The sequence below is a fragment of the Phyllopteryx taeniolatus genome, chromosome 7 (genome assembly GCF_024500385.1).
Source record: "Phyllopteryx taeniolatus isolate TA_2022b chromosome 7, UOR_Ptae_1.2, whole genome shotgun sequence".
In the NCBI taxonomy this organism is placed as follows: Eukaryota; Metazoa; Chordata; class Actinopteri; order Syngnathiformes; family Syngnathidae; genus Phyllopteryx; species Phyllopteryx taeniolatus.
Window position 1 is genome coordinate 11,168,086 of NC_084508.1, and position 27,913 is coordinate 11,195,998.

General features: G+C 40.9%; 1 protein-coding gene and 1 long non-coding RNA gene across 3 annotated transcripts; one reads left to right on the forward strand and one right to left on the reverse strand.

Annotated features, from left to right (window-relative positions):
- Positions 1–128: 128 nt before the first annotated feature.
- On the reverse strand, positions 129–2,152 carry nr2c2ap (nuclear receptor 2C2-associated protein). Of its 2 annotated transcripts, XM_061780761.1 has the most exons (5): positions 2,044–2,150; positions 1,847–1,937; positions 1,644–1,749; positions 934–1,001; positions 129–685 (listed from the first exon to the last, which is right to left on the reverse strand). In XM_061780761.1, exons 1-5 carry the CDS (start codon positions 2,079–2,081, stop codon positions 563–565), a joined length of 426 nt encoding a protein of 141 aa, XP_061636745.1. In that variant the 5' UTR covers positions 2,082–2,150; the 3' UTR covers positions 129–562. The 2 variants fall into 2 exon arrangements, with proteins under 2 accessions (XP_061636745.1, XP_061636744.1); XM_061780760.1 differs by having other exon boundaries at positions 129–1,001; positions 1,644–1,713; positions 2,044–2,152.
- On the forward strand, positions 2,078–25,040 carry LOC133481424 (uncharacterized). Its single transcript, XR_009789552.1, has 3 exons — positions 2,078–2,225; positions 7,841–7,922; positions 24,842–25,040. It is a non-coding gene; the product is annotated as an uncharacterized LOC133481424 (long non-coding RNA).
- The last annotated feature ends 2,873 nt before the right edge of the window (positions 25,041–27,913 follow it).

Consider the following 27,913-nt stretch of genomic DNA (forward strand, 5'->3'; position numbering starts at 1 on the left):
GCCATTGATTAACTCTGCCTGGATTTACACAGGCATAGTTTAAGTGACAATATTTTTTTGATAACAGAAAGCATAATTGGGATGTGTCATGGCAGCGTAGAGGGAAAAAAAAAAAACACCGCATGGAATTGGATATCTTCAGATCTGTGTTTATGTTCAATTTGGGCATTATTTAATGAGTGTCATGAGATATGCGTGATTTGAAATAAAAACAACAAAATAGACAATCCAAAAAAATTAGATACAGGCATTAAATTTGAAGTGTAATTCCAGCTTTAGGAGAAATATAAATCAACCAATTGTTATGGTTTAATTAGCTGAAAGGGTATTGAAGGCCCCACATTTGAATGTTCTGGACTCCTGCTTCCATGGCAGGACTTTGTTGTTGTAAACCCTAACTGATGTCATGGTCTTCTGAGAGTGAATCAGCAGCACGTTTGCAGTGCACATTCATACTCCATACCCCCCCCCAAAAAAAAACAATTTCCTATTATTCCTATCCGTTTACGACATTGTAGCACATACATCCAGCAGATCTGATGTCCTGCATATTTCCTCTGGGTCATGTGGCTTTCTCCCCCAGGACGTCCAAAATATAAATAATAATTCTACCGAAAAAGTCGGCGCTGTTCTCAAACGTTATTTTTACTCTGTCCACGGCGGCCGCCTCCTGTATGGGAAAGCAGTGGGTGTACAGTTAAGGCAAGATAATCTGGCTTTTTAGTCATAAAACCCATCAGTTAATCATAAGCGGCGATGACAAACACACTCAGAACAATATTATTGAGCGCTTATTATAAACCCGTACGACGGACTGGCGACTAGTCAGTCCAGGGTGTATGCCGCCTCTAGCCCCAAAGTCATCTCTAATAAAAATAAAAAATAATAATGCAAGCTATATAGTTTGATGTAGACAGCAGTGATGAAGGATATCTGAAGGGAGTTGTTGTCTTCTGGGTAAAAATGACTGATCACTTTGAAATCTTCATCTACTGAACAACCTGCAGTGAGAGGGACACAAAAGAGAAACTCTTATATACAGGATGGTCCAAAAAGTAGGTACTGTATACATTTTTTTAAAGGAACTTTTATTGTACAGGTTCTGTAAATAATGGCAAATAATTTACATCAAGAATGAAGAAAGTTGATTCTAAAGCAGGGTTGGACAGGTAGGAAGGAAGCAAGTAAGGATCCACAACAAAAATCAGGTTTGAAGGAAGGAAGGAAGGCAGAAAGAAAGATAGGAGGGAAAGAATAATGAAAGAAACAGGTACAAGGTGCAAAGGAGGAGGTAAGGAAGGAAGGAGGGAATATCAAAGGCAGCAGTCGGTTTAAGCGAAGGACGGAAGGGTGCAAATTAAGAAGTGGGTCTTAGGGAAGGTGGGAACAAAGGAAATAGTCCAGAAAGTATGATGGGAACAAAGGAAGGATGGCAGAAAAGTAGGTTTCAGCAAAGGAAGGAAGGAAGTAAGTGTGCAAGAATAATAATTAAAAAAAGGTGACAGAAGAAAGGAGGTGAGGAAGGAAAAGATGCAGAGAAAAAGCAATGTAAGAAATTAAAAAATATACTGCACAGTACCTACAGCATACAAAAATATGGTGATTAAAGCTTCAAATCCGAGCATGTAAATATTAATTTGTACCTTCCATCCTGCATGTTTTGGCCGAGAAGCCTCCCTGGAACTGAACTTTTAACTCGGACACTCTAACCGACTGGGGGAAATCGAAAATCAACCACTGACAGTCACCCTAGTGAAAATAAAAACATTAATCTACACGCCTCTAATGATCTATAAACACAAAAGGGCCGACATGAATGGTAGGTACTGTAAACATAATGACTTGCCTGGTCTGAGTTCCAGCATGTCTCCTCGTTGCTGTCAAACATGAACTTCTTCCCAAATTGCCTCACATCTCTATTTAGGACAGAACTCACCCTGCAGCGTACACAATATCCCTGTTCACATTCTCAAACTCTCCAAATACGTCTCAATATTAAAATATATACAGTATTATTAACTGTGTGTTTCTGCTGTCAAATACCTGTATTGTGTTTTACCGCATACCAAGGAAGCGGCCATATTGGTTGTGGTGCATCCTGCCGTCAAGCGATTCGGTGTCGCGCCTTTTCATTTTTACAACAGTAATCGACGCTTGTCGTTACAATTAGCTCCCGCTAGATGGGTGTCAGGTTCCGTCGAAATACACGCTAAGCAGAATATGAAGTGAGTATGCTATGCCAATATATTTTATGACGTATTTAAAATTGCAGTCTCGCAATTACTATTACGACTATGATTATTATTGTTATTATTGAAGCTTGCTAATCCAGTTGTCAACATTTTATTTGTTTCTTTATGTGTGGATTATACTGCCTCCTGGTGGCCAAGATGCGCACACTAGAAAGAGCACAATAAGGAGCTGAAACAGATTAATGGCATTTCCATTCATTTCAAGATGATTTGACATATGACTGTTTTAAGTTACAAACAAACTGGTGTGTCAAGGCACAACTGTATGCATGTAAGTCATGACAATAAAAGATGATTCTACTTAAGTTCGGCACTGACGATACCTTACGTTGAGCAGCTAGCCTAGGGGTGTCCAAACTCTGGCCCGGGGGCTATTTGCAGCCTGCCGTACATTTTTATTTTTTATTTTTTTGTAGCCCGCGGCATATACAAAATAGCATGTGTCATGATTGGGCAGCATATCAGTTTCCGGTTTATTATTGGTTGTGTTTTATGTTTTCATAACCCCAATTTGGTTGTATCTCCACCATACAATGACAATCAAGGCTTTCTACTCTATTTACTGCAAGTTCTACCATACTATATGTACAACACTTTGTTATAGCTGTGATTGTTTTTGTATGTGCTCTATAAACAAAGTTGAGTTGAGTGTCTCACAGCTGTTCAAGTGTGTACACCTATGCACATATGTTGCACACGTATGCACATATGTTGCACGTATGGCCGGCTAGCTCCTTCTTCGCTAACATGGCAGCATCTCAGAGCATAACAGAAGGAGCACAAAACAAGGAGATAGGCGTGAATAGGTGTGTTTTTCAGCAAAAAAGTTGTTAGTTAAGTTCCAGAAAAAGAATCGCGAATGGTAAATTGCAAATTGGAGGGTGTAACTGCGAGCCGCTGAAAAGCCTGGTTTTCCCCGATATCAATATGGCGGCTCATCAAGGTATTGCAGGTTCTTACAGTACGTCAAGTCGTTGAGCATTCAGTTTGATTTAGAGCCGCACTAATGTCTTTAGTGCTGTGTGTGTGATAGTGTGTGTGCGAGGCTGCCGGCTCACTTATTAATTGAATGTTGCCTCGTGATGAGCTTGCATTAAGGCACTCCATTGACTCTGCTGGCTAATGTCTGCGTGTGTGTTTAACGGCAAGAACCATTAATGGTTCCGAGATGAGCCTGCATGTGCAGTACTTTCAATAAACTCACTTATTCTTTTTTTTTTTTTTCCCCCATAAAATGGAAAATTATGACCCCAGTACGTTGCCAGGCAAACATTTCGGCTAAGAAAAAGCCCTGTGCCATTATTGTGTGAATAACATAAGCAAGGTATAATATATCGGCAAGAGTCATCCAGGTGCTGGAGAGTGTTTTATTTTTTGGTCAAATTTTAAGTGAAAATAGTAGCTGTAATTATTTCTGAGCGGCAGCAACATAGAAACTCTCTGTGGCCTCTATTCCCAGATAATTGTGATCTTTCTCTTATCGTGCGGTTTGATTCACTTTTCCCCCATTACAGTATATGCCCCTCTTCTTAAGTGATTTGAAATAAAGGCTTATGCAATTTCTTGAGTCACCTCCATAATGTAGCCTGTAAAACCTTTTTCTGATACTATTCTATATAAACTGCACCAACATGTGGTGAATGGTAGGACAAAGTCTACCTGGTAATTTTCTGCCTTTGGAGGGGAGTATTATAAACCCCTTTTACACTGCCTGTAATATTTTCGATTTTTGGGGGCCTTTTTTGTCCACGTCACTTCTTTGCACTAATGTACAGTAGGGGATGACGATGAGTTGATGACACACTTTTCCACCTTCTGAGGTATGCAAAGTGATATCAGAAGCCCCTTTTACAAGTCTTATAAAAACACAATTGCACGACTTTCACTTTGTGAATGTTCTGTGTAAATGGCAAAGTAATGGACTCGGAAGACGATTTTGACTATGGTGTGTATAAACTCTACCAACACGGAATGGTGGGTGGAAGTCAACCTGGCAGTTTTCGACCTTCAGAGGTAGTAGCAGAAGTCCCAGTTACACTGCCTGTAATAGCATTGTTTTTTCCATCTTTTCCATGTCGCTGTTTACTATAAGTGGCGCAGACATGGAATGGGGACCTGGCAATTTTACATCTTAAATTCACTTCCATTGACAGCTGTTGAATTCAAATATCCATGTTAACATGGAGGACTAGCAGTGAATGAATTAAGAAGTAGTATCTGATATTTCCTCCAAAGGTGGAAATCCCCTTTTACACGGCCTTTGAGATACATTTTTTTGGGCCAGTTTTCCACACTGTTCAGTTTTCCAGTTCTCTTTATATACAGAATAGGATTCAGAATACAGTATAGGGGCAACTTTGACACTTACATAATGCTGATATCAGAAGCCCCTGCTTTTAAAAAACACATTTTCTCGCCTTTTACTATTTGGCTTTTCTGCATAAATGGCCCAGTCATTGAGTAGGGGGACAATTTTGATACGGTAAATTTCCATCTTCAGAAGTAGTAACGAGGAGCCCCTTCCCACTGCCTGTAAAAGCCTTCATTTTCTGCCTTTTTCCAAGTTGCTCTTCTGTATAAATGGTTCTGACAAAAAAATGTCAGAATGACTGCTGTGAAAAAGGTCAGTAAAACAACAAAGCAGTGATCTTTTATACAGTACAGTATATCAAAATGCTGTACTCAAATAAGGGCGCCTTTCCATAGCATGCATGATTAGCAGGCATCCAATTGGTCCATGGGACTACTCTGCTTTCTGTCATTGGCCACTGAAAATATCCATTATCTGATAGATAGGTTGATAGACTGATAGTTTCTGTTTTGTCGCGATTGATTGTTTAGATCGAAATGATAACAGACAGTTAAATCAATGCTATTGTTCTGTTTAAGGGGGCACGGTGGGCGACTGGTTAGCACATCTGCCTCACAGTTCTGAGGACCCAGGTTCAAATGCGGCTTCGCCTGTGTGGAGTTCGCGTGTTCTCCCCATGCGTGCATGGGTTTTCTCCGGGTACTCTGGTTTCTTCCCACACCCCAAAAAAACATGCATGATGGGTTAATTGAAGACTCTAACTTGCCCTGAGGTGTGAATGTGCTTGCAAATGGTTGTTTGTCTATATGTGCCCTGCGATTGGGTGGCGACCAGTTCAGGGTGTACCCCGCCTCTCGCCCGAAGATAGCTGGGATAGGCTCCAGCACTCCCGCGATCCTAGTGAGGATAAGCGGTGTGGGAAATGAATGGATGGATGCTCTGTTTATATATGACGATATTCAGTGACTATTTTGTTTGCATTGCGTGTGGAAGAGAAGGAATTTGTCTCTCATGGTCAGTTTCTTTTCTCACAATCAGCCTTATCTTGCTTTTCTGATCTCGCCAGTGGATTTTCTTCACTTGTTTTGCAAAATCCTTGAGTTTTGTTCTCACACAAATTCCTCTTCAGCGCTCCTTCTCTACTGGAGTACCAGGAAAATGACATTACACTACACTATGCTTGGCTAGGTAGAGAAGTGAGAAGCATCCAAGTGTGTATACAGTCAAGTTGCGACCTTGCAGCGCAACATTTAGTGGACTGATTATTGCACATAATTAAATTCTAGCCTTGTCCAGATGACCTTTATGCTGCTGCCTTGTGAACAAAGGAGTTTGGGGGTGTACGCCAATGTGATTACAGTGGAATCTCCATTGTGGAATGCGGCAAAAGTGGTGTAGCATGGCGTTTGATCAAAATCTACTGGTGAAATATGCCTCAAAAGTCAAACAAAACAGCTACATCATGCATGATGATAGCAAATGTATTCATCAAACAGCATAGTACAATATGAGCCGTCCAATTAAATGAATTATGGAAGACCAAAAGTGCCTAAATCCAATAAATAAAAACATCTTTAAATAATTACTAAAATGTGTATTTTATTTTACATTGAACAGATTCTAACATTCCACCATTATATAAATCCATCCATTTTCTGAGCCGCTTCTCCTCAGTAGGGTCGCGGGCGTGCTGGAGCCTATCCCAGCTGTCATCGGGCAGGAGGCGGGGTACACCCTGAACTGGTTGCCAGCCAATCGCAGGGCACATACAAACAAACAACCATTTGCACTCACAGTCACACCTACGGGCAATTTAGAGTCTCAAATTTATGCATGTTTTTGGGATGTGGGAGGAAACCGGAGTGCCCGGAGAAAACCCACGCCGGCACGGGGAGAACATGCAAACTCCACACAGGCGGGGACGGGGATTGAACCCGGATCCTCAGAACTGTGAGGTTGACGCTCTAACCAGTCGTCCACCGTGCCGCCCTTTATATAAATAAAAAGGTTAAATAATTACATAAATGTGTAATGAGTTAATTAAAATTTTAATTAAATAAAAACATTTGCCTTGACTTTATGTGCAGGGTCAGCAATCGGATGTTAGGAGCTGCCCACCAACTTTGAGGGGTAATGAGTTTAACAGATCACATAAATTCGTGAAGCGCTGCAATGTAGACCATGACGTAATTAATTAAATTGTGAAATGATTGTTTTTTCAATAAAATTTATAGGTATTTGAATAACTTAATGACATATTTAATAACACAGTTAGGTATTTAATTCAAATTAGAATGAATGACACTTAACTTATTATTTCATTGTGCAATTATTTCATTTTGGCACTTGGAGTCCTCCATAATGAATTACAGTTAGAATTAGTGTTTCTCTTGGCTGCACTGCTTCCAGTACATTGGAGATTTCCAGACCTTTTCCTCCAAGGTCCGCATATAGAAAAATAAAAATAAAAGAATGCATGAACTACTTCGACATTCTTAGACTTTATTAAACGTGCTAAAACCAGTCCATGAAGTATTTATATAACATAGTTGTTTTGAGAAACTGCTACATCACGGTTTTCTATTAAAGGTGGTAAGGCAATTTTGGGATTTTTTTTGGGGGGGGGGGGGGGATTTTGGGGTGGCCCGCAGCCCTGTATTCCGTAGGAATATATCCACTCCTGCCTTGACCAGCTCTCCATATTCAGAACTGAAACATAAAATCTGTGATGAGTTGACAATCTTTAAAGCTGTGTTTACTTGAGGATCATAATGAACTGTTATGTTCACAAAACAGACCTTGAGACAGAGCAGAAAGTGGATTTAAAACCTTATTGCTTCTGAAACTGAGTTGTCTTTGTTTTGTTACCATTTGAGTTCTAAATAGTTTCTTTGCAAATCTTTGCATATCATAACTACCTCCCACCTTTTCAACACCCACAAGTGTTGCAGAGCAAATGTTTTTATGTACAGTATATGCTGCTTTCCGCTAAAAAATGGATAGTGGGCATCAAATGGCTCCCAGGCTATAGCTTTGACACCCCTGCAGTATGTGCATGTTTGATTTTGATTTTATTTTGGTCCAATCAGATTTCAGCCTCGACTATATGTGTTGCTATATGGGCAATCTAATCTGCCCAGCGCCTTCAGAATCGGTAGTGCTGGCCGACATATTTTAAAACATATTGGCAATGGGTTTCTTTAACTAAAATCACATTTCAAATTTGCCTCAGATGACCCGCAAGAAAGTAAGCATTTTTCTGTCCTCTGATTGGTAGGTCAAGGCGAGCCAAGTTCGACCAGCAAAACATGTCTGGAGTGATCTGGGCACACTGATACATTTAAAAATCCACATCTCTGGTGAGTATGATACATTTTGTTTATAATGTTTCATGTTTTTAATTTGAGATATTTATTGTGCACTACTCTAGATTATGCAGGAGGCACAGATGTGTGCTGTTATATTGCGTTTTGTATAGTGGTTCTAGAATTGCAACTTGAGAGTGACGGTATTAAGAGGTGGATAAAGTCTGTTAAATCCCCACTTAAGCCCCAGGTATCAAATGCACAGCTGACAAATATTTTTAACCACACAGATGCTAACATAAATAGCGCATAGCCCATGGCATAAGGGCTAATGACTAGCATGAACAATGAGCACAAACGATGGGCAAAAGTCAAACAAGGTGAAAAACCTGGAGTGTCATCGTCATGTGACGTCTCATGAGATGTCAGCAAATCTCGCCAGAGTAGAGTTTCACTTTTTCTGAGGCGTTTGTGTGATTTACTTTTAAAATGCCATCACAGAAGGGTACCAGTGATGGCCATGTGGCAAGGTAGGCTCATTACCAGAAAAACAGAAAATGGCACTTATTGCGCTGTAGGAAATCAGTTAAATATGAAATATCTTCATATGTACAGTATCATGTGATTGATTTTTAATGAAGTGAGGCTACATTCAGATCTTGCTAATAATTTTAACACTGCAAACTCCTCCTTAATTAAGGTAAAATAAGATCATTACTGAATGAGCCCTAGAAAGGAAATTCAGGAATTCAGAAAATTCATTCAATTGCATGCAGAATTAAATTTAACAAGCAAGTGCTGCCATAAGTAGCATGCACTCGAGCTTGCCCACAGACAGACACACGACAATTACTTATTTCAGCAGCGTTGTTTAAAAAAGCAGGATAATGGACCAAAAAAGATGTTTAACTTCAGGATTGCTGTTTGGAACAAAACTACGCATATTTAAGGTGGATTTAGGGCAATCTGTTTTATGATTAAACACAAGCTCAGCGGCCTAAAGACACAGAAGGCATCTGCTCTAAAGTGTATGTGGGAGAATTAGAGGGACATCATGCATCCCGGTGGTTGTAAACGAGCCAATTGTGGAGCGGGAAAAGCAGGAAATGGACAGAGAGAAAAAAAAAAAACATGAAGCACATGTGCCAAACCACTGCAGAAATTAACACGGGATTCTTTTTTTCTGTCTCGCTCGCTCTCTCTCTCGACTCCGTGTTGAAATTTTCCGCTCCAGTTTGAGCAAGCTCTTTAATGAAATCATTAAAAAGCAGTGCGCTTGCACAATATGCTCAGCTGCCTTCATTACAAGCCACAATCACTTGTAATTTATTCACTCACCGTGAGGGAGGGATGTGATTCACTGTCTGTGAGCTCACTTTCTTCTCGCCTTGTAAAAGGTGGCGAGGCATGCCACCGCGGCGTTAAACCACTAACACTCACACGTTTTTTTTTTAAAATCTTCATCGTACTGAGATGTTTTGGATTTTTATTTTTTTTTTGTGGGATGGCCTTTTTCTGTTCCAGCATGACTGAAAGCAAGGTCCATCAAGGCAAGCTTATGTGAGAGTGGTGGGGAAGAAGTTGCCCTACAGTCCCCAAAAAGCATTTGGGATGAACTTCAGTTTTTTAATTTATTGTTTTAAAGGTTAGAAGCAGAGGTGGGAGTAAGTCACACACAGCACATGCAAGTTATAAGTAGACTAAGTCTCAAGTCTTTATCTTCAAGTTTCAAGCAAGTTCCTTACTGCGTCACAAATCAAGCATGTCAAGTCGAGTCCCCACTAGGATTTTTTTTTTTTTTAAGTTGACGCTAATGTGACAAAAATCAAGTCGGAGTAGATATTAACTATCTACTATAGATATATATAGACAGATATAGTGTCGGACCAGTCTGACACGGATATATAGATGGACTAGCATAAGAAAATTACAAACAAGTGGTTAAAAGTACAACTCATCATTATGCAGACTGTTGTTGTCGAAACTAGCCACGCACTGCTGGGGTATGTCATACCAACACAATCTTACCAACTTTTTGTCTTATAAATTAGGAGCCTGTAAATCGTGTTCTTCTGGATGAAGTAAAGAAGAATTGCGCACGGACACAAATAACAAGAATTTGTATTTTGTTACAACCCCAATTCCAATTCAGTTGGGACGTTGTGTTAAACATAAATAAAAACAGAACACAATGATTTGCAAATCATGTTCAACCTATATTTAATTGAATACACTACAAAGACAATATATTCAATGTTAAAACTGATAAACTTGATTGTTTTTAGGAAATAATCATTAACTTAAAATTTTATGGCTGCAACACAGGGTCAAGTTTACCACTGTGTTACATCACCTTTTCTTTCCATAACAGTCTGGATGATTCTTTTCCTCTTTTGGCCCGGAGGACACAACATCCACAATTTCCAAAAACAATTTGAAACGTGGACTCGTCGGACCACAGAACACTTTTCCACTTTGCATCAGTCCATCTTAGATGAGCTCGGGCCCAGAGAAGCCGACGGCGTTTCTGGGGTTTGTTGATAAATGGCTTTTGCTCTGCATTGTAGAGTTTCAAGTTGATGTCAGTTTTTGATGCAGTGCCGCCTGAGGTGAAAGAGGTGAACCTCGCCCCATCTTTGCTTGTGAATGACTAAGCTCCTATTCTACCCAATCATGGCACCCACCTGTTCCCAATGAGCGTGTTCACCTGTGGGATGTTCCAAACAGGTGTTTGATGAGCATTCCTCAACTTTTTTGCCACCTGTCCCAGCTTTTTTGGAACGTGTTGCAGCCATAAAATTCTAAGTTCATGATTATTTGCTAAAAACAATCAAGTTTATCAGTTTGAACATTCAATATCTTGTCTTTGTAGTGTATTCAATTAAATATAGGTTGACCATGATTTGCAAATCATTGTATTCTGTTTTTAATTATGTTTTACACAACGTTCCAACTTCGTTGGAATTGGGGTTGTACAAAAGTATGGCATTAACAACTTTATTATATTATTCATTGTCATTATCCATGAGCAGCTGCAGCAGGCAGGTGTTGAGGATATTAGCAACTAACTGGTGAACATTTAGGAGCTAAAGAGCCAGATGTTTCCCAGTTAGTAGGGATGGAGACACAAGTAAAAACAACTTGGACTGGATTTTTCTCTTTAAATGTTTCCAAAAGGGGATAAACAGGCAATTATAAGAGCTCTGAAAGCCACCAGTTCGTCAGAATCAAAGCCAGTTAGTTATTTTTGCAAATTAGAACATCACTTATGTTATGTTGTTACTATGCCCGTATTCTTTTCCAGAAAATTAAATGAAAATGTCAACGATGAACCCGGTAACCAGCAACAAAACATTCAACCGTGAAATTGCATTTAGATCAGTCCAGTGGTTTCTGGTGTCATATTTCAAACAAATTAAGTTTTTAAACAAAAGCTTTTAGTGAAGATTTCCATCATCATTATCATCTACTCTATTTGTAATACTGTGTATTTATAATGTGTCATCACTGTGGTGGTGTTTTTCTAGGTGCTTTTAAGTGCTACAAAATATGAGTGTTCGTGCGTTTTCATTGAAAGCCAGAACCAAAAAGATGTTATTATATTCTGATAATGTTTGGTTCGTGAAAGGTTTAACAGCATCATATTTGTCATCGTTACTCTGTGGGTATAAACTCCAGCACACCCGCAACATTAGTGAGGATAAGCAGTACAGAGAATAGATGAATAGATCACATTTAAGATAATTAAATCATAATATTCAGATAAAAAAACATTTATGAGAATAAAGTTAAAAGCTCAGACATTTACGGGGCTACATTTGAAATATTATGACAAACAATTGTGTACTGTAGTTGTTATTGTGATTTAAAAAAAAAAATGTACGATCATTGTTAAAATTCTGACCTTTCCTTGAAAAAATACCACCCTTTTCCATTTTTTTCCATGAATTGAGAATGTTTTTGAAAAGGATTCGTTTAAAAAAAAAAATTTTACAGCCTTTTTTGGATAGAATATACAACTTTCTTTCTCGTAACAATTTTTTTCTCTTTGGCTTTTTCTCGCAAGTTATATCGTAATTCTACAATTATTTTCTCTTCCATGTGTTTCTAGCACTCCTTCGTAATAACACCAATTTTGTGAGTTTTTATTTTTTGGTGCGAAAAACACCCAAAGTAATTTGTCTTTCAATTTCAAAGCTCACAAAATTTGAAGATACAGCGATGCTATGCAACCACAGTCCAGACAACTTTCATCATCAGCTCTGCTTTGAACGGGTTCAGTAACATCAATGTATTCTTAGCGGATTGCGTGATTCATTTTCACCCCGTGTAATCTGACAGGCGCCGACTACATGCTTTGACTCTGCTGCAATTAAAAAGAGAAAAGTGCTTTTTTTCCCCCTGCCGTTGGCTCTCATGTTGGCTTGCCCCTTGCGCCGACAGACAATGTGCCCGGGGGCTGACAGGGTCAAGTAGTGCTGACAGATGTGCGGAGGTACTTGTGTGTCAGGTTAGTTGTTTTCTGTACAGGCGTTCTTGATGGGGCGAGATGTACTGCACACTGTTGTGTTGAGCTCTCGTCAGATGGGCTGCCTCTTTAATCTGTGTCGACAGCTTTGTAATTGGACCGCTGCTTGAAGGGTGGGAGCCGCACCTGATAGCGCAGCTACCAGGAGAAATAAGGGAGGTGGAGGATGCATCTGGAGAAGCAGCTGAGCCCTCTAAGTGAAGTTCTTGAATCTTTTCGCCTTTTTTTTTTTCTTGTCGCTGTTCCGGGTAAACAGCACCAATACAGAAAGATGGGACCACATCACAGCAAACGCTGGCCAAAATGCCATCTTCCCTGGTCCTGTGTAGAAGGCAAAATTTGGACTTATGTTATGGCGTTAATGTGACAATATGACAATACTCACAGGCATATATTCTTTATCTTCTGTGAAAAATGACAAATATTGCCGCAGATTACTAAGTCACAGTAGTTGAGTGGAAGTCTTCTTCGTTAGTCTGCATCACAGTATTACACAATATTGTATATAAGTACAATATTATAGAGTGCTAATTTCCTGATAAAAAAACACGTCACAAAACTGTTTGTTGTTTTTTGGGGGGAAGCGGGAACGGAATAGTGGTATTTCCCTTCATTTCAATAGGGAAAGATGATGTATTATACGTCATGTCAGACGCTGGCGAAAAAGCCACCTTCCCTGTATTCAGTGTGAAAGGCAAAAGTAGGTCTTCATTGTAAAATGGAACTTTAGGATATTTAATGTTCAGCTTTTTGTGCCATTAAACAGCACAGTAACATGCAAAGAGAAGTGAATACCATCTTTTACAGGCAGTGTCAAATGAATACTTAATTCTGTTGTGTTGAAAGCAATTATAACTGTCCGACGTGGTTTTATATGTCACACCAGACACCAACGCTGACATTGTCTAATTAAGACGATCACAGGGCACGTTAAAGGACACCTTATCCAGTCGTTGCTGGGTTCTGCGTTAAAGGTAATAGTGGATCAAGTTCGGGTTTTCTGCTAAGCTCAGATCCGCTCATTTTGTAGGATCTCTGTGTGACAAAGGCTGCTGTGTGGATTGATCCAATACCGCTCTCCTCCCCCACAATCTGGTTATTGAGTGGCTGTCACTCAGACTGGATTTTCCATTTCAATTGCATTTCACTTTCAATTGTGCGGCCCAACACCGTCACGTGGTCTGATGGTGTAGACCATCTCCCTTTCCCCCTCCTCTTGAGACCACTGCACAGGAGATGAACTCCAGCAGACAGGTGCCGCGCCGCTTGGAATTACAATTTGCCTTTCGGAAATCGGCCTGGGGTGCCATTGTGTTCTCTGGGATTGAGTTAGCCCAAGAGCAGACAGCACAAATGATATCATATGAGAACTGCATCTTGATCAACCAAATGATGGACAGAAATGACTATACTGTACTATAATATACCATATTATGCCATACTATGCAAAACTATACTAAACCATACCATGTTATATCCCGTCATTCCTTAACGTAGCATACCAAATGACTACTATATCATACTCTACCATATTCTACATGGTATACGATACTATACCAAACAATACCATACTAAACTACTGTATACCTTACAACACTGTTCCATACTCTACCTTACCATTCAATACCATGACATACTATACATTATTATACTACTGTATACCATACCATACCTCACCTTTCAATGCTATCCGAGTTTGAATACCATAATATAACTTACCATACTAAACCAACTGATACCATACTAAACTATACTATACCATATTAAACTACGCCATACCATACTAGACCACACCATACTATTTTATACCAAACTATACGTTGCCATGGTAACTTACCCTACTAAACCACACAATACCAAATTTTACTATACCACATGAAACTATACTACACCATACCATACTGTACTATATTATACCAAACTATACTATACGGCACCGTACAATACCTTACCATACTAATGTTTCCTATACCATACTATTCCTTACCATACTAAACTTTCCGATACTGTACTATACTATACTATACTATGGTTTACGAACGACCCAGTTTACAAACAATTTGGTTGATGAACAATTTTTTTAAAGAGAATAATTACCCCTTACACACTATTTTTGGTTTACAAACAGTCCGAGAATGGCCATGGATGGCTCAGAATTATTATTATTTTTTTTCACGCCGCATAAACATCATTGGCTCTATGCTTCAGGTATCTTTGTTCTTTGCCACCACCTCCCACAATGCATTACCTCAGTTTGCGAACGTTTTGTTTTGAGAACGGTGCCACGGAACAAATGAAATTTGTAACCTGAGGTTTCACAGAACAAACTACACTATACTATACTATACTATACTATATTATACTATACTATACTATACTGTACTATACTAAATCTGTATGACCAATCGGAATTTAATAATTTTACTGTCAAAATTTGCCTTAAATGTTTTAGAATGGTAACAATAACCCTGGAACTGATGATTTCTAATAAAACATTTTCAAATGAAAAGTGTTTCCTAACCAAACATTATCCACTAGTGCCCTAAAATGGATGGTTTCCACTATTTCCGCACACCAAAGAAAAAGAAGCATTTAAATTGTCCTTGCTATCATCTTATGGACCTAACCGAGTCCTGTAATGAATGACAAATGAATCCAACATAAGGAGACAGACAAGATAAGAAGACAAGAAAAAAGCCTAGGGAAAGCTGACAGGCCAAAAAATAAAAGAAAAACAGGAGTACGTCACAAGGGAATTAGTTTGGGTAAGAAGAGGGAAAGGTGAAAGGCAAACAGACAGACAAAGTTGGCAGAGACAAATCCACGTCTCGTGGGACCTCTACTGTTCTTTGTAGTCCAGTACAGTGGGGGATGTGTGTGAGTGTGTATGCTCTGCCGCCTTGTTAACTCCAGACAACCTCCTGGCACTTTGTGTCAAATCAACATTGTTTTAATCGCGTATGCACACGAGACCTCTCTTCACAATGTGTTTCACTCCATTTAGCAGATTTTTTTTCCCGCGATAATAGCCTGGCGTGAGGTGTTTGCCGGCCACATTAAAATGAGTCAAAGAATATGTTGTTTATGCACCGACGCTTTTTATCCTTCCCGCCTCATTTAAGTACATGAATGCTACATTTGTAGCTTTGGGGAGTGTGGAATATAGCACATACAGCTCTTGAAAAATCCCTGCTGTGAGTATGTTCAAAAATGGAAACCTTGTTTTTTTATCTAGCTTTCATGAGTGGATTTTAAGTGAAGACAAAACAAATCTCTCCAAGGCTGGAGGTTCTTCAGTTTAAAAGAAGTCTATCACTATGAATAGACTGTGGGCTGTCAGGTACCTTTTTTCTGGGAGCCAATTAATCAGTGAAAGGTGGCACAGGTTGGGGATATAGGCTCATTAGAGTGGTCCCGCTTGCTGTCATTACCATACATTTACACTACCCGGCAGCCGCCGTGCTGTAAGGTTTGCCAGAAGTCCATTAGTCTTACAGCACAGCGAGAAGAACTCCCTTTTCTGGGAGGAAAACGTGTCTGTAGGCATCACCCCTTGTCTCATTTATTCCGTTCAAGAGGTAGTAAGGTACCTGGTTGGTAACGCTCAAAATTAGCTACTTGGACTTGATGTAAGACAGAAGCAATGTGGAGTTTTTTATTGTGTTAGAAAGGCCAGCTAAATCAGGGTTTGAGTTTGTGGCAGAGCTATGAGAATCGTTTTAACCAACTAATTTGAGTTCATTGTTCAGGATTTTTTTCAGTCAATTCTTTTGGCTTCTTCTGTAGTTCGAACTGCTAATGCGCTTGACATGCACTGCTTCCACCACCAACATGGCTGCGGACAGAGAGGAGCTATTTTACAAAATCACAGTCACTGTTGCCAAACCAGCGACTTTTTCAAGCTTTCTTGCAACTGTTGCCCAAAAAAGCAGATAGCAAGTTTAACTACTGCTAAGAAACAGACAAAATGAGCAGAATCAGTCATCACGTTGTTTTCTGTATCGCCATAAATGAGCCTGATGGAAGGCAATCACTCAGTGAATCGCACTGAACGCCAGAGCTACATACGTTGCCAATGTAGTGATTTATCAACATGTTGAAAACTTTTGACCAGACGTAGGTGCTTCCAAGCTGCTCTCCATAAGAAAAAAAAGCGTGAGAGAGCTGCAGGGCATGCGATGTTACTCTGACGAGAGTTGTGGCGGGACAAGTCTCGGCTGCCTCACCTTGACGTCGTGCCTGCTGACAATGCCTTGAACATCCGACTTTTCAACACCCACAGATCCTCATAATATACAATAATAAACATTTCATGGATTTTTTTTTTTCATAAATTGAATATGGCTCAAAGAGGAATTTTAAAAAATTGAACACTAGGTCCCTTGAACGAAATGAAGCACATTGCGCTCTCTCTGTACTTCTGAAATATGAAATATGACACATTCTCCAACTGTGTTGTGAAAGGGTTGAAAACCCCCCAAAATGGAGTACTAATTAAGGAAGAAAAAAACAATCCTTGCTTTTTATAGACAAATGTAATTGACACAGAGCCAAAGTAAAAGAAAAACCATTCTTGTGTGGCTCATTGAGGTGAAATTCTTAATTGGCTCCACAGCAGCGGGTAGTTAACCTCAGCAATGTTTCTTAGAACAACTAGCTCCCATCGGGAGTGACTGAAGACTCACACAGTAGCGTTGGTCTCACCATTAGGAGTGGAAAAAACGCTGACGCGACTGTTCCAAGAGACTGTCGTTTATTTGATCTCAGGGATGGCTTGACCTCCGATTGTTTGCGTTGAAATAATGGAGGAAGTACTTCTAGTCACCTCGCTACTTCATAGGTCATGTACTGCTGCTTTTGGTCAACGTGGCGGAGGGAAACCGTTACGGATGCCTCTCACAAATACTCTCAGTGGAAAGCCCCGCAGAAGGAATTGGAATGTGAGGACAGTTGATAACATAGGTCCGGTATCCTGATGGGAAAGGTTTTTGGCCTAACAACTTTTAGCTAACTAAAGAACATAAAACACCTATTCTACAGTTGTGTTCAGAATAATGATTGAACTCATATTTAGTGGTAAAACCACTGTTCCTGAACTGAACTGCTGATCAGAGTAAATGAGTTTTATAAAAAACATCGGAAATCACCGTTAGGTACTGTAGATAACATGGTTTTCAGATCACGGTTCTGTTCACATATAACAAAATCGTATGACATCTGCTCGCCAGTGGCTGAACTTCACTGCATTTGTTCACAGAGCAAATGTGTGGCTTGAGCACAAGGCAGAGACACTTGCTTCCTGACTTTAATACAGTATGTTCCGTGAGGGAACTCGGTATGCATCTGCGCACGCCTTATATGAACTGAGACGGATTGCCGATGATTGATGGATGTCACACTCCAAAATTTGGAACTTGAGAATAAGAAGGCCAGGCTGAGTGTATCATTGCTGCCATGCAACAACAAGCAACAAACAAGAGAAAAATACAAATTAGCCACAGGGACGTTTAGTTTTGTCATATGCGGCAACTTTTACTACACAATTCTAATTATTCTCAAGAGCTCACAAGAACATGGGAAGAATTTAAATACTCACTACTCTGGAATATTAAGTTTTAGGATTTCAGCTTTACTGTTTGGCATACTTCCATTCTCACTCAGTGACAGTGTAAATACTGTAGTTGTCTGGCTCAATGTGCCCTGTGATTGATTGGCAACCAGTCCAGCCAGCTTGGATAGGCTTCAGCTTCTCGTAACCATGAACAGGATAAGTGGTATAGGAAATGGATGGAAGTTTGGCAAATTACAGAAAAAGCACTTTTCTTCTTCTAGCTTCCCCAGATGAGCATTGTATCACATTATCTTTCTCTCTTTTCTTTTTTTTTTTTTTTTTTCCAATCAGTGTTCCCATTCAGCACCTGTTAAATGGACCGTGGCTGGCAGAAATAGCAGTTTGTTTTCATTTTACCTGTTTGGGAACTTATTTGAAGAGAACATGAGAAAATCATATTCCACCAGTAGATATGGCCGCCACGCGACATTGATGTATTACTCGGGCGGCAAACACTCCCGTGCAACTTCTGCAGTAATTGAGTTTGGAGGCGAGCACCTGCACACTGGAAGAAATGTCTTGAGCGGGCAAGAGAGCCAGACGTATTGTTGAAAATATGGTTTATTTGGAATAATGCTGTTTGAGTTAACCGTGTTTGACTTAAGGAGCGTGGCAAGAGGTTCCTCTGAGTATTAGACATTTAGTGAAAACAGGCCAAACGGTTTTATATGAGCTTTAAACTTTACAATCTCACCTAGAAGTGCCAGAACAACAGAGACGAATATCTTCTGAGCATTCAGTATAAAGTTTAGCAAGTCGAAGGACGGCCCCTTTTGTTGTCATAGCCTCTTTTAACCTGAAAATGCTTTTAACATGTTATTTAATGAGTGGTGCTCGATCCCATTTAGGATAAAAGCATCTACACTCATGAAAGTGACTACAGAGTATGTGTATAGGTGTTTTACGGCATTTCAATATTTAAAGCGATTTCCTCAGGACATTACATTGTTCAATTATTCCGACTCACGTCTCCAGACATTCGCCGATATTTTTTTGTGATGAGGTTGACTTGTAAATACTCCACCAAAGAAACAGAACCGCTCTAAACAAAAATATGACATCTTGAGTTTTTGACATACAAGCCGTGGCCAAAAAAAAAAAAAAAAAAAAAAAAATCATTATCAACTTTATTTATAGAGCACTAAAAAATGATCTATTGGCGGTGGAAATATCACCAACTGATATTGTCCTTCCACTGCAAGGAAACAAATGTTACTTGATGGTGGCCAGGTGTAGTGAAGTTTGATGCCGCCATCTAGTGATGCGGGGTGCTGAAGCGCACGCGTATCTCAAAGCTTTTCCTCGTAACTCAAGACAAAAACCCAGCCAAGCGACAGCTTGTACTGTATGTCGAAAAGGCACGTGTATCTCAGGGGACCACTGTACGTCCTCTTTAAAGTCGATAGTAGATATGCTGAGATGAAAACTCATCTTTTTTTGTAGTCTTGATCAATTTTGTCTTTACCACATGAAGAGAGATGAATTGACATAGTATAATTTCAATTTATAAAATGCATAGAGGATGGTTGTGGTACGTGGCGATACAATGGGCCGTTAATACATGACGTGAGATGTCGTCATCTCTGTGAATGGATATGCCCCTAGTAAGTGTTCTGGCATTCAAATCCACTTCCTCCGAGTTGGAGGGTGGAAATTTCCAGCTTTCCAGTTGTCTGGACTGTAGCATAATTGCATGGATTATGAATAATTCCCCTCATTTACAAAGCATAAAATCAGTAGCTTCCCTTCCTGCTTTGTTACATTTACCCCAGGTTTATTGATTATGTTGGGGCAAGCTGAGGAAAAAACCTCCCCAAAGCACAAAGCTCCATGAGACTCTTCCCTCCCTTGCGAGTCTTGACATTTATTCTCCAATTACATCATTAGAGCGGGAAAAGCTGGAGGCGACCATATGGATGCCACGGCTGTTCGGCGCAGTCCATTATTTAAATAAACCACTCTGTGTGTTGACAGAAAGTGTGTGTATACCATAGATGATTCGAAGGCCACGAAACATGACCAATGCACACGGGGCAATGCATTGAGTTATGGAATAACTGTGTCTGTAAGACATGTCATGGCCCAAAGAACACCATATTGTCCTGAACACAACATCCTTTTCTTGAGCACCTTTTGACATTAGCCAACCAATTTGCTCCAATTGCCCATCAGAAGCTAATTTGCGTGACTTATTTCACCAAAGCAGAGGCATAAAGGAGATGTATCTCGCTCTCTCTCTCAGGGCAAAAGAAGCAAATGAGTCATGTCACATGTCCTCAGGCAAGATACAAAATTCTCAAATACAATCCAGTACCGCCTTGAGATACGAGGCACCTGATTTACAATTTTTGAAATAATATATGATTTTTTTTATTTAATTTTTTATCTTTGACTTGCGAGCAAACATGTGAGATATGAGCACTGTATGGGCAGTGAACCCAACTCAACTCACTTCACAACAAGCAGAAGTTTGTCAGATAGCGAACAATGATTCAAAAAAGAGGCTACAAGCTGTTTATCCCAGTTGATGGTAACTGTCAAACTAAACATAAAACAAAGTGAAATACAAATTGTGTATTTACAACCAAACAGCTTTGCCTTCAGCTAGCTTAATACTGTGCAAAACACCGTAGACGGGCTAGCGAAGAGCGTAGTAGTCGCGGTGTTATAACCCTTTGAGCAACGAATATCGAACTCCTCTACTACCTCCCTTGGTGGAATTGTTTTTTCTTCCTGGGACGAAGCCCACTTATTAGTAGAACTTAAAGGGCTCTAAGCAGATATCCATGTTTTGTTTCTAAATACATTAAATATGTTTGAAGGTAAGTAGTGAAAACTTATGCAAAGACTAAACAATATAGTATATTGTTGAGATATAGTTTAAGCATCCTTTTCACCGTTTGGTGTTTCCTGATTTTGTGGGCGGGGCTAAAACACATGCTGGGGGCGTATATTTCTAGCGCGAGTTCCCTCCCCCACTATATTAGTACAAAGTGACGTCATTGCGTTTGGCTGCTCAGTTGAGTGTTTGCTGTGCTTAGCTTCCATAACGAGCGCCATTTACCACTCCAGCTTGCAGTTAGCAAACTAACGATGGCTGCACCCCGAAAATGCATCTTCGCTGGATGCCTCAATTTACAGAACAGTTCGGTGCCGTTTTTTTAAGCTTGCAAAAAAAATGAGGAAATAAAAATGCGATGGATTATTTTTTTTGAAAACACGCAGATGGCGAGCTGAACATCAACACCACCTATCGACTTTGCAGTGCGTATTTTACGATGGATAGTTTTTTAAAACTTTCACCAGAGACAACACGGCTTCACGGGTAACTTGATACTAGTGAGGTGCCGTTTACGGCTGTGACATTATGTCACCAACAACGCGCGTAAGTTGACTTGTGTGTTTATTTTTATGATTATAGTCCACAACAACCATTCAGTTTTGAAGTTGAGCCTCCTAACGTGATTTTACATCATATAAGCTATCACCCCTTTAGTATGTTTGATTCCTTTTGGCGCATCCATTCGACACGCCCACAGCGGCTGAGAGGTGGCCGGTATTATTCAAGTTTTGAAACCTGATTTTATATACTTAGCGATTTGTTTTATTCATTCAAATTTTGCAGGCTTGTTAACATTATTCTTTTCTGTCGTGTGTCAAATTGACATGCCATTTTTTGGGCCTGCGTAGTGCCACCTTAAAACTTGGGAAAGCATAGTGTAGGCCAGGTTGAGACGTGGGACATTTGTGAGCAACAGTATGATTTCATGCATAGAAATAGTACCACAGATGCTGTATTTGCACTGAGAATTCTGCTGGAGAAGTACGGGGAAAATCAGATTGTGGTGCATTATGTCTTTGTAGATGTCATAAAAGCGTATAACAGCGTGCCAAGGGAAGAGCTGTAGTATTGTATGAGGAAATCTGGAGTGGCAGAGAAGCATGTTAGACGAGTCCGGACCCATACTGTATGAGAAAATGAAGACAGTGGTGAGGTGTGCTGGTGGAGTGACAGAAGACTTCAAGGTGGAGGTGAGACCACATCAAAGATGGGCTCTGAGCCCCTTCTTGTTTTCTAAGCTGATGGACATATTGACAGATGAGGTCAGACAGGAGTCTCCGGTGGACTATGATGTTTGCACACGACGTTGTAATCAGCGGTGAGAGCAGGGAGCAGGTGGAAGAAAACCTAGAGAGGTGGAGGGACGCACTGGAGAGGATGAGGAATGAAGGTCAGTCACAGCAAGACACAGTACATGTTTGTAAATGAACGGAAGGCAGTTGGAATTTTGAGGTTACAATGAGTAGAAGTGGAGAAGGTGCAGGAGATTTGGATCAACTCTTTAGAGCAATAGTGTGTGAGTGGAAGAGAAATGAATGAGAGACTACAGAAGAAAGGGTGGAGAGGGTGCAAGAATATGTGCAAGGGTGCATGCTGAGATTTTCTTTGGGAGTGATGAGAACGAGCAGGATCGCAAATTAGTTTATAAGAGGACAACAGAGACGGGAAACTTTGGAGAATAAATTAGAGAGACAGGACTGAGATGTTGCGATTGGTTGGCAACCAGTGCAGGGTGTACCCCGCCTCCTGCCCGATGATAGCTGGGATAGGCTCCAGCGCGCCCGCGACCCTGGTGAGGAGAAGCGGCTCAGAAAATGGATGGATGGATGGATGGATGGATTGAGATGGTTTGGACATGTGCAGAGGAGGGACAGTGGATATATCGGTTGAGGATGATGGAAATGGAGCCACCAGGTACAAGGCAAAGAGGAAGACCAAAGAGGAGATTTATGGCTGCGATAAGGGAAGAAGAAGATGCACTATATTGCCATATTTGTAATCGCTCACCTGCCTTGGCTCACATATAAATAGGGCTGGGGGAAAAAAACAAACGTATAACTCGGCTAAGTCAACTTCAAAAATAGGTTGATGCAAAATTTCTGCCTCCAAGCTCTGCAGGTACCCCAAAATAAATAAATAAATAAATCTAAAAACATTGAACAGAACCATTATGTGTGCCGCCGGAACCACAGTTTCACACGGACGTTTATTGCAGACAGACGCAGTGTTGGGTCAATGATAAACTTTACTTAAAGTAAACAACTTTGACTTTAATATATATATATATATCCATCCATCCATCCATTTTCTGAGCCGCTTCTCCTCACTAGGGTCGCGGGCGTGCTGGAGCCTATCCCAGCTATCATCGGGCAGGAGGCGGGGTACACCCTGAACTGGTTGCCAGCCAATCGCAGGGCACATAAAAAAATAGTAGTGATAGTGGGGTTCAATCCCCGGCACCGCCTGTGTGGAGTTTGCATGTTCTCCCTGTGCCTGCGTGGGTTTTTCTCCGGGCACTCCGGTTTCCTCCCACATCCCAAAAACATGCATGCTAGGTTAATTGACATCTCTAAATTGCCCGTAGGTGTGAATGTGAGTGCGAATGGTTGTTTGTTTGTATGTGCCCTGCGATTGGCTGGCAACCGGTTCAGGGTGTACCCCGCATCCTGCCTGATGATAGCTGGGATAGGCTGCAGCACGCCCGCGACCCTAGTGAGGAGAAGCGGCCACAGAAAATGGATGGATTGTTATGGCATTTGAGGTACTGTATGTGCATGTGGTAGTTATATTTAATTGGCGTTCGGATTATGAGGAGAGTATTTGGACAAACTTCTCTCCTGGCTGGACCCAAAAAGTTTGAGAAGCCTTGCCATACAGAAAATATGATGAAGAAGAATCACCTTTTATTGTCATGAACATGCATGCATGCACACGTAATTTGTTCTCTGCATTTTACCCATCACAGTGAACACATACACATACACATGTTAGTGGAACACACTGGAGCTGGGGGCAGCTGATGCACCCAGGGAGCATTTCGCGGTATCAGTGTCTTGCTCGAGGACACCACAGCTGTGAGTCCAGGGGATGTTGGCGGATGGTCCAGCCGGGGTCTTGAACCAAGGTCCCCCACGGTGGCAGGCCATCTTAACCATTGGGCCACAGCTGCCCACGGCTGATGGTGATAGTGAGGGATGCACACTGGGTCATTACAAATTCGAACCAATCCTGACTCGTCCAGCCTCCCAATGCTGGCATCCGCTTGTGTAAACAGTTTGTCTGTGTGATAAAGCCCAGACTGGATAGGACGTGCCACGTTTTTTGTGGGGTATTCGGGTTGTCCGTGTGGCAGACTGAGCGAAGCATCAGACAGATCACTACGGCAGGGGGTGGGTGGTGTTTGTTGTGTGTGCGTGCGTGCGTGCATGAGTGTGTGTGTGCATGTGTGTGTGTGTGTGTGTGTCATCCAGCTAGGCTGCCATTGCTGACAGAACCGCTTCCCTTGTTGGCTGGCTTGACTTGGAGGAAAAAAAAAAAAAAAGAATGGACTGAGCTCATTTTCGGGAGGGAAAGAGGAGAATTATGCTGCAATGGTATTGAAAGTAACAGAAGACTTCTGTTCTGTTTCATCAGAGTCATCCATCAAAGTCCATTTTTGCCTCTCGCAGTGCATTAAGTGCATTAACGCCCGCTGTGGACATCCATAATGCCTCTTTCTGTCATCACTTTGCTGCCTTTATCCCTGCACTGGTGCCATTTGTACTGTAAGTCGCAAACTACATGATTGCCAGTAATGAAGAGTTGGTGTGGAGAGAGGCATTGGTGACTAAGCCCTCACTCATTCCAACATACTGCAGCTCCGATCAGAATTGACACTTTTACATTGGAAAAAGTGGGACACAATCAGTTCCACAGCTTATTTGCAGTTTGCTACTCACTGATACACAAACTCACTTTTTTCCCCCTCTGTGTTCTTTGTCATACACTCTAAGGCCCGCCGCTCACTGTGTGACGCGGCCAGACCTGACTGAAATGGACCGTCACGGAAAAATGACTGTTGGTGACCCATACCCGCACATTGAGCGATTGACCATTGCATATCTACCGATGCGCTGCAATGGAAATCTATGAACTTGTATTGGGTTTTGAGGCTCCACATACTGGATATTGTACTGTATTACTTTTATTGAACCAGTGAGAATAAAAGAGAGCGTGAGGATAATTTGAGAGGCTGCCTCATCCCATTCATTCATTGAGTGTACCCATTATGCTTCGTATATCGTTCTCGTGCATTTTGGCGACAAGAGATTGCATGCTTCACTCTATCATCCACAGGTACATAAGAAATTGTAAATATAGTATTGTTGTAAAACACATATGTATACTGTATATTCTGTATTCGTATGGCTGGGTCTTGCTTAAGTTTAAAACCAGGAAACATGTTTTTTTTTATATGGGGAAAGCTCATGTGCATCTTTGATTGGCTGTTACATCTGCAATGTCGCGCGGCCGTTTACGGCAAAACCAGTAGCCGACCGTCAGCCACTCAATAAAACGATTTGCCGACCGTCGGACGCCGTGCGACAGTCCAGTCGAGTTCGACCACAAGATGCCGCCAAAGCGCTGAAAATAGGAAAGGAGTAATTTGTGTCAATAAGTGTTGAAGTCATAGATCTCGAATGAGAGATGAGCATTGTATGGCGGGGAGGAGAAGACTTTAGCCTGGATTGTTATGAAGAGTCTTTGCTGAGTGTGCATCTACACACAAACTTCTGATCCATTTTTTTCCTAAATCGAATCATCTTTATGCCATTGTTATAAGGATAATGTTGTAAGATGAGTTTGAAATTATATTAAGCTGAATGATGATCATAGTTGTGGTATAGTTACGGTTATACTAATTGTATAGGCAATTGTAAACATTTTGAGCGAGCGTGAATTACTTGCTATCGCCCGTGATTATCGCCGTTTTACTCTAGTAAAAGTTAGCGTTTTTGTGTGCTAAAAACAGTGTTTTCCCTAACTATAGCCTTAAGTTTGATGCTGCACCATAAAATGTCTTTGCCAGAATGATTTAAAAAAAAATACAGTATGTGTGTCATTAACTTTAAAAGCATGTACAAGTCACATTACGGCTGGCCATCTTCCAAAGCCTAACATTTCATTCCATAATTTCCCTATCATCTGTCGCTCCCCCGTCATTTTTGTGCACTTTCTTAATAAGATGCTTGCACAACACAGTGTGCTTATTCCATCAGAGGCTAATTAGTCATCACTGTTTTCTTTGGAAGTCGGCGTGGAAGCATGAAAGATGGCGAAAAGCCAATATTTACACAAAATACTATTCAATTATGCCACGAAAGTAACATAAAATAAGTAACAAACATGCGGGGATTACGAAAGGATGTTCCCCATAATCCTTTACGGCAGCAATATTTAAAGCACCAAGCCACAGAAAAAGTTTACAGACTTTACGCAAAGGCGCTTGAGAGCGTAAGAAGCAGAGAAAAGAAAAGAAAACAGCATCATTTCCATTATATGAAAATAAAAGTTGAACTTCACATTTAAGAAAGACCTCCGAGGACAGAGAATTTCCACATCAACATAAATTTCGCCTCAATCGATTCTTGCTGTTTGCGACAACCTCATTGAAATATTTCCTTTTGTCATCTGTTTTTAGATTATTGTAGTCTCACGCTAGAGACTCACGTCAGCAGTACTTGCTTTCACGCGATGATGTCGTTTTTTTTTTTTGCATGTAAATGGTGAATTCCGCTGTCCGCGCATGCTGTCTTGACGTAAATGCTTAGTGAGGTCATTGTTTGTCTGTCTTGAGGTAAATGCTCAGTGATATCATTGTTTACGCTCTTAGCCCACACCTTAGGGTGCTTGCGCACGTGGGAGCCTGGAGGAAGACTTAGGGAAAAAAACAACAACCTTAAAATAAATAAATACAATAAATAAATAAAGATCCAAGAAGGCATCGGTCCGTTGCGCTTGCCTCGCCGCTTCAGAGTGCACCTCGGTCAGCCGCCAGTGCAGAGAATTACGTAGTTTTGGACATCTCACATGTCTGTAAAATAGCTGTTCTGATTAAACGTGGTGCCAATAGATAATAATAGATCACATCAATAGTACTAGATCACATCATATGGGAACAGTTGACCTCACATCTTCAATCAGAATCATTTCAATCAAAATTAATTTAAAAAACTATCCATCCATCCATCCATTTTCTGAGCCGCTTCTCCTCACTAGGGTCGCGGGCGTGCTGGAGCCTATCCCAGCTGTCATCGGGCAGGAGGCGGGGTACACCCTGAACTGGTTGCCAGCCAATCGCAGGGCACATAGAAACTAACAACCATTCGCACTCACAGTCACGCCTACGGGCAATTTAGAGTCTCCAATGAATGCATGTTTTTGGGATGTGGGAGGAAACCGGAGTGCCCGGAGAAAACCCACGCAGGCACGGGGAGAACATGCAAACTCCACACAGGCGGGGCCAGGGATTGAACCCGGGTCCTCAGAACTGTGAGGCTGATGCTCTAACCAGTCGGTCACCGTGCCGCCATTTAAAAAACTACTATTACTAAGAAAACTGCTCTTTTTTTCTTTGTATTTTCACATCAGTCTGGATTACCTGTGGCACCGTGCTGTCTCTTGCAGGTTAATCTTAGTTTGTTTGGGTTCAGGGACCTCTTACCGTGGAGTCATTTTCCCAAAGACCACCTCGGAATCATAATCAGGTTCTTGTTTTTCTGCCTTCTTGTGATGTAATGTTCCTTCTTTCCACAATTCCCTTTGTCACCTGCTCGTATTTATGTGCACTTCTACCTTGTGTAAGTTAGATTCTGTTTTGTTTAGTAGTGCTCATTTGACTCTGTTCACCCCTTTTTGTTCATTCTTTCACTCCGAGTAATTGTTTTTCGCAACAACCTTTTGTCTTTGTTGTTTTCGGTTTTTGTTTTTTGTACTTAATGTTCATGTGCACTTTTGGTTTAATATGTTTGACTTGCAGTAATTGCTCATTGTTTGTCATGTCTGCTCTGTGAGCCATCTTTCGG